The sequence below is a fragment of the Podarcis bocagei genome, assembly GCF_964188305.1.
Source record: "Podarcis bocagei genome assembly, chromosome: 10".
Lineage (NCBI taxonomy): Eukaryota > Metazoa > Chordata > Lepidosauria > Squamata > Lacertidae > Podarcis > Podarcis bocagei.
The window spans coordinates 34,031,641-34,044,627 of NC_138135.1; the positions used below are offsets into that span (position 1 = coordinate 34,031,641).

Consider the following 12,987-nt stretch of genomic DNA (forward strand, 5'->3'; position numbering starts at 1 on the left):
ACGGTCGTGGTGGGGCTTTGGTTGCTGCGCATGCGTCGTGGGTTCGGTAGGCGCTGACGGGAACTAGATGCGGGGAAGAAGTGGAGGAAGGCTGAAGCCGTGGACGAAGGTGAGCGCCTGGAGTCCTTATGGATGGGCGGGCGGGCGGGCAGGCAAGAGGGACGGGTTGCTGGTGGGTGGAGACAAGAGGGGAGCAGGCAAGGGGTTTGTGTGGAGAGAGGAGGAGGAGGAAGAAGCAGCAGGCGGGGACCCCCGAGAACAGGCGTCCTGTTTGCGTGTGTGGATGGACGGAGTGGCTGAGGGTCAGCCCCCCCCCCCGATGTGGGTGGCCGACTGAGGGCCGGAGCCTTAAAAGAATTGCCCCCCACGCCCAGGTGAAGGCAGGTGGAAGAGAGGTGGCCATGAATCAGGTGGGTGGGGGTCACATGACGTAGATCTGGTTTGGGGAGACGGTTAGGAATCCCCGCACCTTTCGCCTTTCCTCCCCCCCCCCCTGCGAAATTAAGGTCTTGTTCTCGGGCTGGCCGTGAGGGAAACGCTGCCACTGTAGAAGGAGAGGCACTGTTTCGGTGAAGCAAAGCTGTTATGCCTGATAGCAGACCATCTGGTCTAAATGGAAGCCGGCAGAGAGGGTGTCAGCGTTGTATCTGCTCCTTCCTCTCCCAAAACTCAACAGGCTAAGAAGGTGGTCACCAAGGTCTGGACTAGTTTAGCCTTTATTGATGAGGCTCACATGTCTTGTCATGCCCTTGCGATGGCCAACTAAAATTCACAAAGTAGCCAGCAAGCTTTTGCATTCTCCAGAAAAAGTGTTCTTCAGGCTAGCTTTTACCCAAAGTGGACAAGGAAAACGGTGGGGGGGGGGAGAGAGAGACATATTATTTTAAAAGCCCCCAAATCTGAAGTTTGTAAGATGGAGGGTCAGGAAGGGTTATGCATGTTTAATTAGATTAGAATGTGTTTTTCAGCTAGTACTTTCTAATCTAATTAAAGTCTGAATAATGTTATTAAACTACAATGGATTTTGGATTCCCCCTCCACAGATCAACAGAGCAATCCATAGGTAAGGGGTGGGGTGGAAAGACAGTTGAATGTATGACCAGCTATAAATAGGTAACCCCATTTTCCTACTATTGACTTCTTATGTTATCAGTGTATTATACATACTTCTCTTTTGCCTTGCTCCTTTAAATAAGTGTGTGCTTACTAGTTTGTATTATTGAGAATATTATGTAGAGGAGACTAGAGTGATATTTTGTATGGGATACCTTTAAACAGAAATGGATTTTTAGCATTTCATAAGGGAAATATCTGCTGTTGTAAGAAGGGCACGTGTAACCTAGAATAATAATTCTATTGCATTCACACATGTCCCACTTGATGGCACTGTCAGGTGTCGCTTGACATAGAACATCCTATGCAATGCTTTTCTCTTTCCTCTAATTATCTCTCCCCTGTTTCTGAAGCTTTTGTGTCCATCTATTAATACTTTCCTCTTCTAACATATTTATATCCTATCCAATTTTTCTAGAAGGGTGTATGGAGAAACAAGGTTTCAATGAATACAACAGTCCATAAAGCAAAATCTTCTATTCCTTTAGCACTGTACTGTGCACAGGACTGTCCCAAATGCATATGCGGGTCAGTGTGTACTGGTGCTGTGAGGCAGGTTTGGTTTTGTCTGCCCCTCTCCCAACCAAATTCCTGTTTGTACATAACCACTTTGCTTGCCTAGGCTTTCCTCCCTTTTTGTGCCCTCCATTCACTATAATGACACTCTGGGATATCGCTAATCCTATTACAAGTATGTAGCTTGAGGTTTAGAACTTGCCCGAATTGTACCCACATTATGAATTCTAATCAGTCTACTAGAAGAAAAATAATCCAGATCAAGCATATTCAATCTCAAAAGCTATTGCTTCATCTGAGTTTCATTATCTTAAGTTACACTGATTACCTAAACTAATGCCAGGTGCTGTTGTAGATGGCAGTTTCATTTTATAAAAAGGGCATGCTCCATCTGGAGTGATACCAGTATTTTTTAATATTTCATTGAAAGATTAATTGTTGTGCTTTGATGACTCACAGGACCACACTGCAGTTTTCTGACTCATTCCCCCCCCCCCAAAGCATTCATGATTAGATTTGTTTGTTTGTTTCCTTGCGTGTTCCCTGTTCATTTTTTGTTTCCCTTTCTTTCAACTTTTCTAGTTCTCAGTCCTGTAATGTGATCTGTTTTCTCCTTTGAAGTAGCTGATTGCTTGCAAGTGACCAAATCATGTGATCTTTCAGTTCTAACAGACCGACCCTATGCCTGTTTATCCAGTAATAAGTCCTAGTGAGTTCAGCTGGACTTGCTGTTAAATTAACTGTATCATAACAGCTGTTCTTTATTCTGTGTGACTTACTTCCAAGTAAATGTAGACTTGCTATGCTACATGCAGTTAGGCTGCAGTCCTAATCCCACTTAAATGGGAATATGCCCTACTAAATTCAATTGTACTTACTTCTGAGTAGACCTGGTTAGGTTTGGGACTAAGCTCATAGAACCCAATAGGATTTATTTTTGAGTAACCATGCATGGAAGTGTTCTGTATTGATGTATTCCTTGCCTTAAGAGCTGCTTACGATAGAATCTAGTGTTGTGCACTCTCACAATGCAACTTGCCCGTCTTCTTTTCTCCACTGCGCCCCCTACACTAAACTGCTCTGGAGGGTTAGGGGATGCTCTTAAGCAGATTTGGAACTCATAGTGGACTGCAGGGGCAATGGGAGGAAGGGGAGGTGTCTCTTGGCACAAGTGAAGTTTGTTCCACTTGTAAATGCACAGCATTGGGCTCAACTCTGTGCCTTGGATAAGGGTCAATTTCAGGGGTTCCTAGAATTAGAATAAACAAAGGCTTTTATAAAGGTCCTTAAGTAAGAAAACTAGAGAAGTGAAAATGCATTGGAGTCCGAGGGACACAAACGTCTGAGTTTATGTGAGAAAGTTCTTCTGAAGTGGTGTATTTTTGGTATTTCCAAAATACCAAGGGTAGTTGATTTTCAGCAATTGCTGTAGTTTATTTTACAGCAATTGTAAAATTACAGAATTACAGCTTTCTGTTTAATTATCCCATGTTTTGCTTTGCAACAGTCTATTGTAGTGATGTGTAAGGCAATATATTATTGTCCAGGTAACAAGGCAAAAAGTAATGTAATGTTTGGGACTGAACATCCGTGAGTCAATGAAGGTGCCAAAAGTCTCTCTGCAGGAGTTAGGGATGTTTGACTTTGAGCATTTCTCACTTGGGGACATGTTACACGTGGGATTCTGTAGAGTTAAATATGAAAACATGTTCAGCAATCCACATTGGTTGTGTCCCTTTAAAACTTCATACAAAATCCCTTATGCACTGTAAGTAGCATATTGCTTTAATAAACCCTCAGGAAAAATATTCATTTAACAAATAAAACCACAACAGATATTCTCCTGATCCTACCCTTGCCTCTCTTATCTGTTACTGCCCTGTTGCAGGTGTGTATGCTTTACCTAGAATTGGCATTAATTCTTCAAGTTAATATTTGATTTCTGAATGGGGAGGAGCTCTTCTTAGCTTCTACTAAACAATAGAGAAGTAGACATTCATGACAGATGGGATAAGAATAGGTGTAAGGAGTGGCCTTAACACTTCCTTCAGTTGACAAAACCTTCCCTTTTTCACCATGCTACGTAGCTTGAGTTTTTACAAACTCCACGTGTCATGTTGAACAACTTTTATTGTTTGCATGGGCCTAGCTCACTCTAGGAAACGCCTAAAGACTGAGGGCTATTAAAATGTTAATCTATAGTGAATCAGTTGCTTGCCTCTCGTGTCTATATTTTAATACCTTTTTAATATCTATTTTTAAGGAAATATTTCATATTTCTTTTTTTAAAAAAACTTACTATCCTTAAATCATCTTCTAAAAAACTAACTGGAAAATTACATAAAATGGCTACAAAATTTAAACAACCACCAGCTTTATAACATCAATAGTTTCTGCTTTCACAAGCATTGTTCGTGTTTTGGTATCCCTGGCATCAGCAAATCAGCTGTGACTTTATTTCTGTATTTATTCCTCTATTACTAATGTGTTTTAGTTGTTTGTCTTGGCCATTCTTTCACTAACATTTTTTGGTTACATTTACAAATGTTTGCAAGAATTTTGGATTCTGCAAATAAATTGTCAAGCGTTGCTCTTTAAAAAAAATAAAATTTCTTCAATTCTTCAGCAAAATAACCTCTATAGTGAACTCCAAAACATCTTATACATTCCTTGATAACTCCTGGAAGATATTTCCAATATATTGTATTACTTTGTCACCAAATATATAAGAATTCTGTATTGCTAGTATGCAGCACTAATTTTGTTGCCTTCTAGGATCTCCCCTCCCGCATTCTGAAAGTGTAGCAAGAATGAAAGAACTTAATATTTGGTAAGGTAAAGGTAAAGGTACCCCTGCCCGTACGGGCCAGTCTTGACAGACTCTAGGGTTGTGCGCCCATTTCACTTAAGAGGCCGGGGGCCAGCGCTGTCCGGAGACACTTCCGGGTCACGTGGCCAGCGTGACAAAGCTGCATCTGGTGAGCCAGCGCAGCACACGGAACGCCGTTTACCTTCCCGCTAGTAAGCGGTCCCTATTTATCTACTTGCACCCGGGGGTGCTTTTGAACTGCTAGGTTGGCAGGCGCTGGGACCGAGCAACGGGAGCGCACCCCGCCGCGGGGATTCGAACCACCGACCTTTCGATCGGCAAGCCCTAGGCACTGAGGCTTTTACCCACAGTGCCACCCGCGTCCCTAATATTTGGTACTCTTTGCTTAAAATGTGTCTCAAAGTTCTCTTGATTGAAAGGTACGGTACTCATCACATGACAGGGCCTTTTCAGCAGTCTCTGTAGGCAGAGTCCTTGCTGGAGCTCTTGTTATTCTTGTTATTCTTTGTTTAATAAACGAAGTTGGTTTACCTTGGGTTTACCTCTTGGTTAAATAATATGTTTATTGCAGTACTGCAGACTATGCTGCCAAACTATTTCAGATAATTATTAGTTGCCCTGGGCTCTTGTTCACCTGAATAAAATGTCATTGCAGAAGTGCATTTAGGTATGTGATGGCGCTTAAATAAGTAGGAACACATTGGGTAATAAATAACCAACTAAGTCATATTTAGGTAGACCTAAACTGAGTGATTATCACTAACATTGGATATCACCTGTTGACATTAATGTCCAGCTATGTGAAGGATTTTTAATGGAGTGACCTGATATTTATCTTTGTAGAGAGTTGAGATAGCATTAATGTTGTTCCCTTGTTTTTTCAGCTCTGAAAAGCAGCACTAAATATTTAATAGACTTATGAAAACCATCAATATTTTTTTTTTACAGGTAGAAGCTTAATAGAACAGCTCTGCTTGAGAAAGGAGTTTAGTATAAGACTGACACCTTTATTCTATAAACCCTAGATGTCTGGCTTGGTTCCCATAACTTAGTGTCCTCCTTCCTTGCATCCCAATTTATGGCCCCTTTCTGGTCACCAGGTGTGATTCATCCACCCTCTTTTGCAACTTTCCTTTAGCAGTGCTGTGTTTGTCTGCATCTCTTCCTCTTTGTCAGGTCTTGAAAGCAGTTGCTAAGGAATGCTCCATAGCAACCAAAGGCAGGAAAAACCTGCCCACCTAGTTCAGTTTATTTAATATTCAGCTATTTATGAATAAGTTTAGTGAGCTGTGCAGGGGTGGGAGGGAATAGGTAGGAGGAGTGGGCTGGTGATCACGCAACACATTAGACATGGCTGCCTATTATTTGAGAGGAGAAAGAAATTCTCACATAACTGCCTTTATTACTTTAGTCTGAAAAGGACCTTGGCAATATGACTTTCTCCTATACATATTGTCTTTCACATTCCATATTGGAGTACTCTGATGGAGTACTCTTGTCTGTGACAATGGATTTGTTAGTCTGCAATCCTAACCCCACAAACCTGGGAGTAAGCCTCATTGAATTCTGTAAGACTTACTTCTGAGTAGACATCTGAGTATTGTATCTATTTAGATATACTATCCTTTGCAAAAGTCACAGAGCAGTTTATAACAGGCAAATTGATAACGCAATGCATAAAATCCATAAAATAACACAATCCATATAAGCACATAACAAATCACTGTAGTGCAATTGCTAATAGCAGCAGCAATCAGGTCCTTCCCTCTTCAGGCACCTGCTAAAAAAGGTGCAGCTGAACTATCTGCCAAAGGTGAGGCCAAATGCACCTTGATAGGGAGGGAACTCAACATAAAAGGAGCTGCCACTGCAAATGCCCTTTTCCACATACCTCATCCTGAGAAGAGAGCACCATGAGGACTCATCTGCTGATCTTGAAACATGGGCAAACTATTATTCAAGAAGGAATTCTTGCAGATATCTGTGTCCCAAGCTGTTTAGAGCTTGCCTGGTGCCCTCATTACATATCTTTAGGTGCCAGGCAAAAACATTTCTCTATAACCAGGCCGTTGGCTGATTAACATTCCATGGCCTTTTAAATGTGTGTGTGGGATGGGGATTATGGATTTGTTGTTTGGTTTTTGTTTTATTATGTATTTTGCGCTCTCATTTTGTATTTCTATGCTATGATCTTCAGATGAAAGGCAGTAAACAAATTTTAGTAATAATGATGATAATAGATCTTCATAGGAGTCAAAAAGTGTCTCTGTATATGAATTAGGACTGAGCCAAAAATGTCCATCCAACATTGGTTTAATTTTCCGCAGGTTTTAAAAAAAACTTTTCAAATGGTGTTTCCGACAGTCACCTCAAAACTTTAGATAGTTTTCTTCCATGTTGTAGATACTGCTCAGGAGCCATGCAGGCAGCCCCAAAATGCAACAGAGCCAGGGATTAGTAGAATGCTGCAAAATTGATTTATGAACATGATAGTCTAGGCAGCCTTGGACTACCATATTATTTATAATAATTTATGTAGTTCTTTGAACATATAGGGTTCTCTAGAATTTTTTTCTCATTCTTTCCTTGGAATAGTTCCTTGAGATTTCCTGGTCTGAAAAATGGAAATCAAGCCCAAGAGTAACTAGGCCACCATACAAATCCCTTAGTGACCAAGAGGTCTTCCAGTGTAACAACATTTTGTTAATGTATCCAAGTTGTGAGGAAATGCAACTTCTCAAGAAAGTTGTTTTCACTTCTTGCTGCTACTCAGAGTGAAAGTGACAGGTGAGAAAACTGTATCGAGAAAGTGTGTTCAAATATCGAGAAACTTGAACAGGTTTTCATATTTAGAAACAAAAGAATTGTCACTGCTCATCTTTGTGAAGGTCTGTTTGACTTTTTTCTTGCAGTAGCCTCCAACGTGGAGATTCTGAACCATTTCAGTCCTGGCAATGTCTGCTTTTGCTTGGGAAAAGCAACAGGCAGTGAACCTCTGAGGCCTACTGTGTCAGGTTTGTATTTATATTTCATAGTAAACACCAGTAATGGGGAACTGTTGGCCCCCCAGGTGATGTAGGACTGCACCTCCCATAATTCCTAGCCATTGGTTGCAACTGTTGGGCGCTGAAGTCCAGCAGTGTATGGAGGGCCACAGGTTTCCACCCCTGGCATATACCAACTACTAGCTGTCAAGGGAAACCTGTGTAGGGAACACCATATATTATTTTTACAGAGACAGTCAATGGTGTTAACATTTTTCTGGAAAGGTTGGAGTTGAAAATCTGAAGTCTAATGTTTTACATTGTTTGTGTGCTGTAAGCTGCCCAGAATGGCTGGGGAGACCCAGACAGATGGGCGGGGTATAATGATGATGATGAAATGGACATAAAGTCTCATGGTGACTCCCTTAGCTAGACTTGTGTAACTGAATCGTTAAATTAAATGCTACCATATCCTGCTTGTCAATACTTCCATCTTCATGCTTTAATTATAGGAAGCTATACTCATTCTGTTACTTTTAATTTAAAGCTTAACATTTAGACCTGTCCCATAATGCGCTGAAAACTACACCAGCGGCAGTTTAAGTGCTAGGACAAACATAATGCAAGATCAGACATAATGTGTGCTAGGACAAACATATACATGCAGGCCTTGCTATCTGTACACTTACTATCTTAAAATTCACTTATCTACATATAAAGAATTATGCCCAAACTTCATTATATGCATTGCAGATTCAGATATCTGAACATTTGGTTTCCTTATTTCCTTGTTTGTGCTTTGCTGTCTGGAGGCAGCCGTTTTCAAACAGACACAATGGACAGAGGGAGATGGGAGCAGGAGAGATTGGATAAATTTGTTTGTTTTTATTTGTCTCTCTTTTGCTGATGGACTGCAGCCATTTCAGGAAGAAACCATGGAGAAATGGGGAAAGGAGATCAGACACATCCTGCGTTAGAAATATTTCCAAAAGAAATGATGTAAATCGTGGACTTGTTATGTGAACTCTCGCCTAACAAACGGTTTCCCGGGAACACATTGCCTTTGATAAGTAGGGCCTGCATGTATATATTACACTAACCAAGATGTAAACATACCCAGGGTTATTCTGTAAAGATAGCTGGGCAGACATTTGAAGTCCAATACTTCATCTCCTACACTTGAATGGATTCCTTTATGTGTTGACTCCTGACATAGAGTTACTCTTGGAACATAGAAATAAGTTTATTTGGTAGGGATTGATTTAACTAGTGTTGGTTCTGATTAGAGAGCAGCTAACTGTGAATAAACTATACTTGTTATGCATAGTTTGTTGGTCCCAAGATTAATTGCTTTATTCTTTCTGTGTTATGCCTGCATCTATGTTGTAACAGGGCAGTGACCTTCTGAAGAGTAAAATAGCCACCATTGCCCACGTTCCACTGCCACCATGTCAGGTAAGCCCTTAATCAATTATTAGTAATTTTGATACTTTATCAAAATCCTTCCAATTTTAAGAAAAGACCAAGCCAACCATACCAGTGTTGTTAACTTTATTCCAGTTAGCTACATGTGTCATGTAGTGTTTTGAAACTTCAGAGAGGCTGCTCATCAGATTGGACACATAGAATCACAGGCATCTTTTCACTTACTTTTCTCTAGCTCTCAGACAGAAAACTCAGTTAACACTACCATATTTACAAGAACAGAATATGTAAATCACTGACTTGATCCAGATTTTTGAGTGGAAGGCCATTTGTTCCCACCTTTCCCTCCCTATTGCAGTCCCTTTTGCCCCCCAAAGCTGCTCAGGAGGGATGGAGTATGGGAGATTGCAGTAGATGGGGGAATGCAGAATGAGGAAGAAGCTTGAATGTGTCAGTGGTTGGATTCTTGCAGTTTCTCCCCTCCCGCTGTGTTCTGTACTCCCTCCTGTGCCACTCTGAAGGTATCCCTAACCCTCACAAGCAGCTTTTTGGGATGGGTCGGAAAAGAAAGGAGAACAAAGGCCCCATAGTATGAGTAGCTTTTCTGCTTGCAGAAAGTCTGGGTCTTAGTAAAGATCTCTAGCAAGGCCATGACTGGTTTACAATGCCCCTAACTAATACATTAGGAATACTTTCCTGATTGCCAATAAAAGAAGACAGTAAGAAGCTGTGCTGAAATAAGTGTATTTAGAATTTAGCACTTCAAAAGTTTGAGAAGAATTGGGGTTCACATGGTATATTCAGAGGAATTTTCCATCTGTTCCCCCCACCCCTTCTAGAACAATAGTTATTCTCATGCTTGTGAAAAATGAATTTAATCCTACATACATATCTGAGTTACTTGGGCTATCCTGCATAATTCAGTTGCTTTTCCATGTTTCCATGTGTCCACAGTTTGCTTATGGTGATTTCTGGACTTTTAATAGCACAAAACTGGGTACAGAGTCTCGTGAAGTGTTTTAGGACTGGCTAATCACAGAAGTGTTAGTGTGACTTTCCTGTCCCTTGTGTTCCATTGTTGTGTATGTTTGCAATGTTTTTACATATAGGAAGCTGTACCCCTACTGCTGGTGGGCCCTTCTCTGCTCTCACACCCAGCATATGGCCTCAGGAGATCTTGGCAAAATATGCCCAGGTACTACTATAACACAAAGTGAAATAATAAATATTGCACCTAATTTCTCTTTCATTGTTGAATAGTAAACAGTAGTGTACATTATGAATGTTTGTATGTGTCTTCAAGTACCCTTCTAGGCATTTGTGGCAATTAATTGCTGGTTCAGCAGCTGCATTCATTCTAGCATGAATGGAGCTCCCAGGTAAATTGGCACTGCTGGCAAAATCTGATATAGAGCCTGACTCTAATAGTTTATTAGCTGGTAACCTAAACACAAATTATGTCTGATCTTGCATTATGTCTTACATTTGGGTAAAGAAGCCAGGGTATAAAATACTTCTGGTGGCTGTGTATACCCTTTTAAAAAGACTGGGTAGTGGAAGCCACGCTCTTGAGACCTTGCCAAAGGTTTCACACATGAATAGCCTATAAATTTAATTAGAAGTGCATGTGCCTGGCACAACATATAAAATGAAAAATCAGCTGTGAAACATAGAGTCCATTGGGATAAAGGCTGCCAGGAAGGAACCCTTACACTGATAAAATAAATAAGATTCCAGCTGAGCAGCTGCTTGCATGATAGGCACTGTTATATGTACAACTGCTTGGTGATGCTCAAAACTCGCATTCAAAGGCAACAGGGTTAGGCTGACAAATGCTTTCTGGGGCCATCTGGATTAACAGCAATCCCCAGGTTGAATCAGGAATTCTGTGGTAGATCTTTACATCCAAAAGAAACTGGGACAGCTTTGGTACTAATCTTAGCATGTTAGACTTTGGGACAATATTGTGCTTAAGTAGTTTAAACAGTACAGAATTCGAAGTATTAATTGTGTCTAGACTATAAGAGTAGTTGTGAGAAGCATTGCTAAGGATGCACACACATGGAGAAGCATAAATGGGAGCAGTATTTCCTGTGCATACAGTATATGTACACATAGAATAATATGTAGACTGAGCCAATGAGTGACCAAATCATCAGTCTGTAGGATTTTGATGCCTTTTAAATAATGAGAAGGGGTTAAGGTTGGGAGAAGCAAGGCAAAAAATCTCCAGTGGAAGTACCTTCCCAACACATTCTTCCTAGATTTACTGTGGAAGTTATTTATATAGGCTATAAGAGTACAGCACAAATGCATAGAGTGCTCCCATTTTTATTTTGGATGCCTGCAGTGTGTAAAAGTGTTGTACCACCTAGTGGCAAAGAATGGAAAGCAATTCTTTTTTTCGGTTTTCCAGAAAGAAGAATCTGTTGAACAGCCAGAGTTCCGGTATGATGAATTTGGTTTCCGAGTAGACAAAGAAGGCAAGGCCTTTTATTTCTGTGGTGTAACTTGTGACAAGATCTCCCTGGGGCTCTGCTTCAGAAGTCAATTATTCCCAGCAGTCCCTTTCCAACTCTTGATTCTGGTGGTGCTTTGAAAGAAGTTGACCTCTAAAGAAATTAACTTCAGGCTTTACTAACATGATAACATTCTTGGTAACGTGTCATTTAGGAACAGTGCACATGTATGTAAACAGCAGCTTTTCCTTCTTGAAAAGACATGGAGGTGACAACCAGGATAGGATCAGGGTGTTGCTCATATGTATTTTAAAGCTGTAATCCATCTACATGTTTGTCTGGGCTCAAGTTCTTGAAACCAGCAGAGTCTGAAACCCTGGACAGCTGCTGGAAGCCGCCCAGAGTAACTGGGGAAGCACAGCCAGATGGGCAGGGTATCAATAATAAAATTATTATTTGTGTACATTGTTTTCAGAAGATTTAATGGTATAGAAATCTATATGCAAATAATAAATATTAGGACAGCTAGCCACTTTAGGCATTTCATATGAGCCAGAATACAAATGTTCAAATGGAAAAGTAAACACCTTCATTTCCCTGTTTGAATTTCAACTGGCTGGTGACCATATACCTCATAAGGGACTGTCAGAGTGGATTTTTCAACATCACCAACAGTGGTGGTCTGTGCATGCTTTGGGATCAGAATTGGAACTTGGTTATACACTTGCCCAAGCATGCACAACTGAATTCTTGACTCTCTAGATTGTAAAGTCCAGCTTTTCAAGGAATTATTATTTTTCAGATGTAGAAGGCTACTTGCTACTTTCTTCCCCACACCTAAAGCTGGTGTTCTTTGCTACAGATGGCGCGGAGCCAAACTCTAGCAAGCTCTTGGGGATCCCACTGGTTGAAGAGCCACAGCACAGGCTGAAATGGCAGGCCCACTTGGAATTCACACACAACCATGACGTGGGGGACCTCACCTGGGACAAGATAGAAGTCACACTTCCACGTTCCGACAAGCTGCGATCATTGGTGTTGGCTGGCATTCCTCATAGCATGAGGCCACAGGTGAAGCATTCCTGGTTAACCATGAAGGGGAGGAGAGCTTGCTGGTGAGGTTTCCTGTCTTAATTATAAACCCTTTCTTTCCTTCCTTCATTTCACCCAGCTGTGGATGAGACTGTCAGGTGCTCTGCAGAAGAAGCGAAATTCTGAAATGTCGTATCGGGAAATTGTGAAAAACAGCTCAAATGATGAAACCATTGCTGCCAAACAAGTGGGTACTTTGCCATGGGTTAGTTCTTGGGGCTCAAGAAAGGGCACTCTATCAGGTGGGTGGAAGAAAGGGAAAATTAAGAGCAGCGATTGAGAGGAGGGGGTTACCCACTCAGTTTCTCGGAGTTGGTAGTTCTCTTCTAGTGCTGAAAATGAGCTTAGAGGGATTGGCACACAACGTTCCTCCTGATATTGGCCAAGAAAGGATTTACTACCACACATCACCTTTGTGGATTTAATGTAGAACAAAGAGGGGTGGGGGTGTTGCACACTTGCTGCCATCATGCTAAAAGGAAAAGAATAAAATCTTCAATCGTTAGAAAGTAGGAAGTTTTGAGGTCTAGGTACAGAACTTTGTAAACATCTCTCTCAGCCAGCACAA

General features: G+C 41.2%; 1 protein-coding gene across 2 annotated transcripts in view; it reads left to right on the plus strand.

Annotated features, from left to right (window-relative positions):
• SGSM3 (small G protein signaling modulator 3) overlaps positions 1-12,987 on the plus strand; it is a 27,071-nt gene continuing 14,084 nt past the window's right edge. For both annotated transcript variants that reach the window (XM_081209523.1, XM_081209524.1), the window contains exons 1-7: positions 1-109; positions 7,372-7,473; positions 8,836-8,898; positions 9,978-10,063; positions 11,285-11,351; positions 12,190-12,398; positions 12,499-12,606. In XM_081209523.1, the coding sequence (XP_081065649.1) occupies positions 8,892-8,898; positions 9,978-10,063; positions 11,285-11,351; positions 12,190-12,398; positions 12,499-12,606 (477 nt within the window). In that variant the 5' untranslated portion in view covers positions 1-109; positions 7,372-7,473; positions 8,836-8,891. The remainder of the gene's footprint in view (positions 110-7,371; positions 7,474-8,835; positions 8,899-9,977; positions 10,064-11,284; positions 11,352-12,189; positions 12,399-12,498; positions 12,607-12,987) is intronic.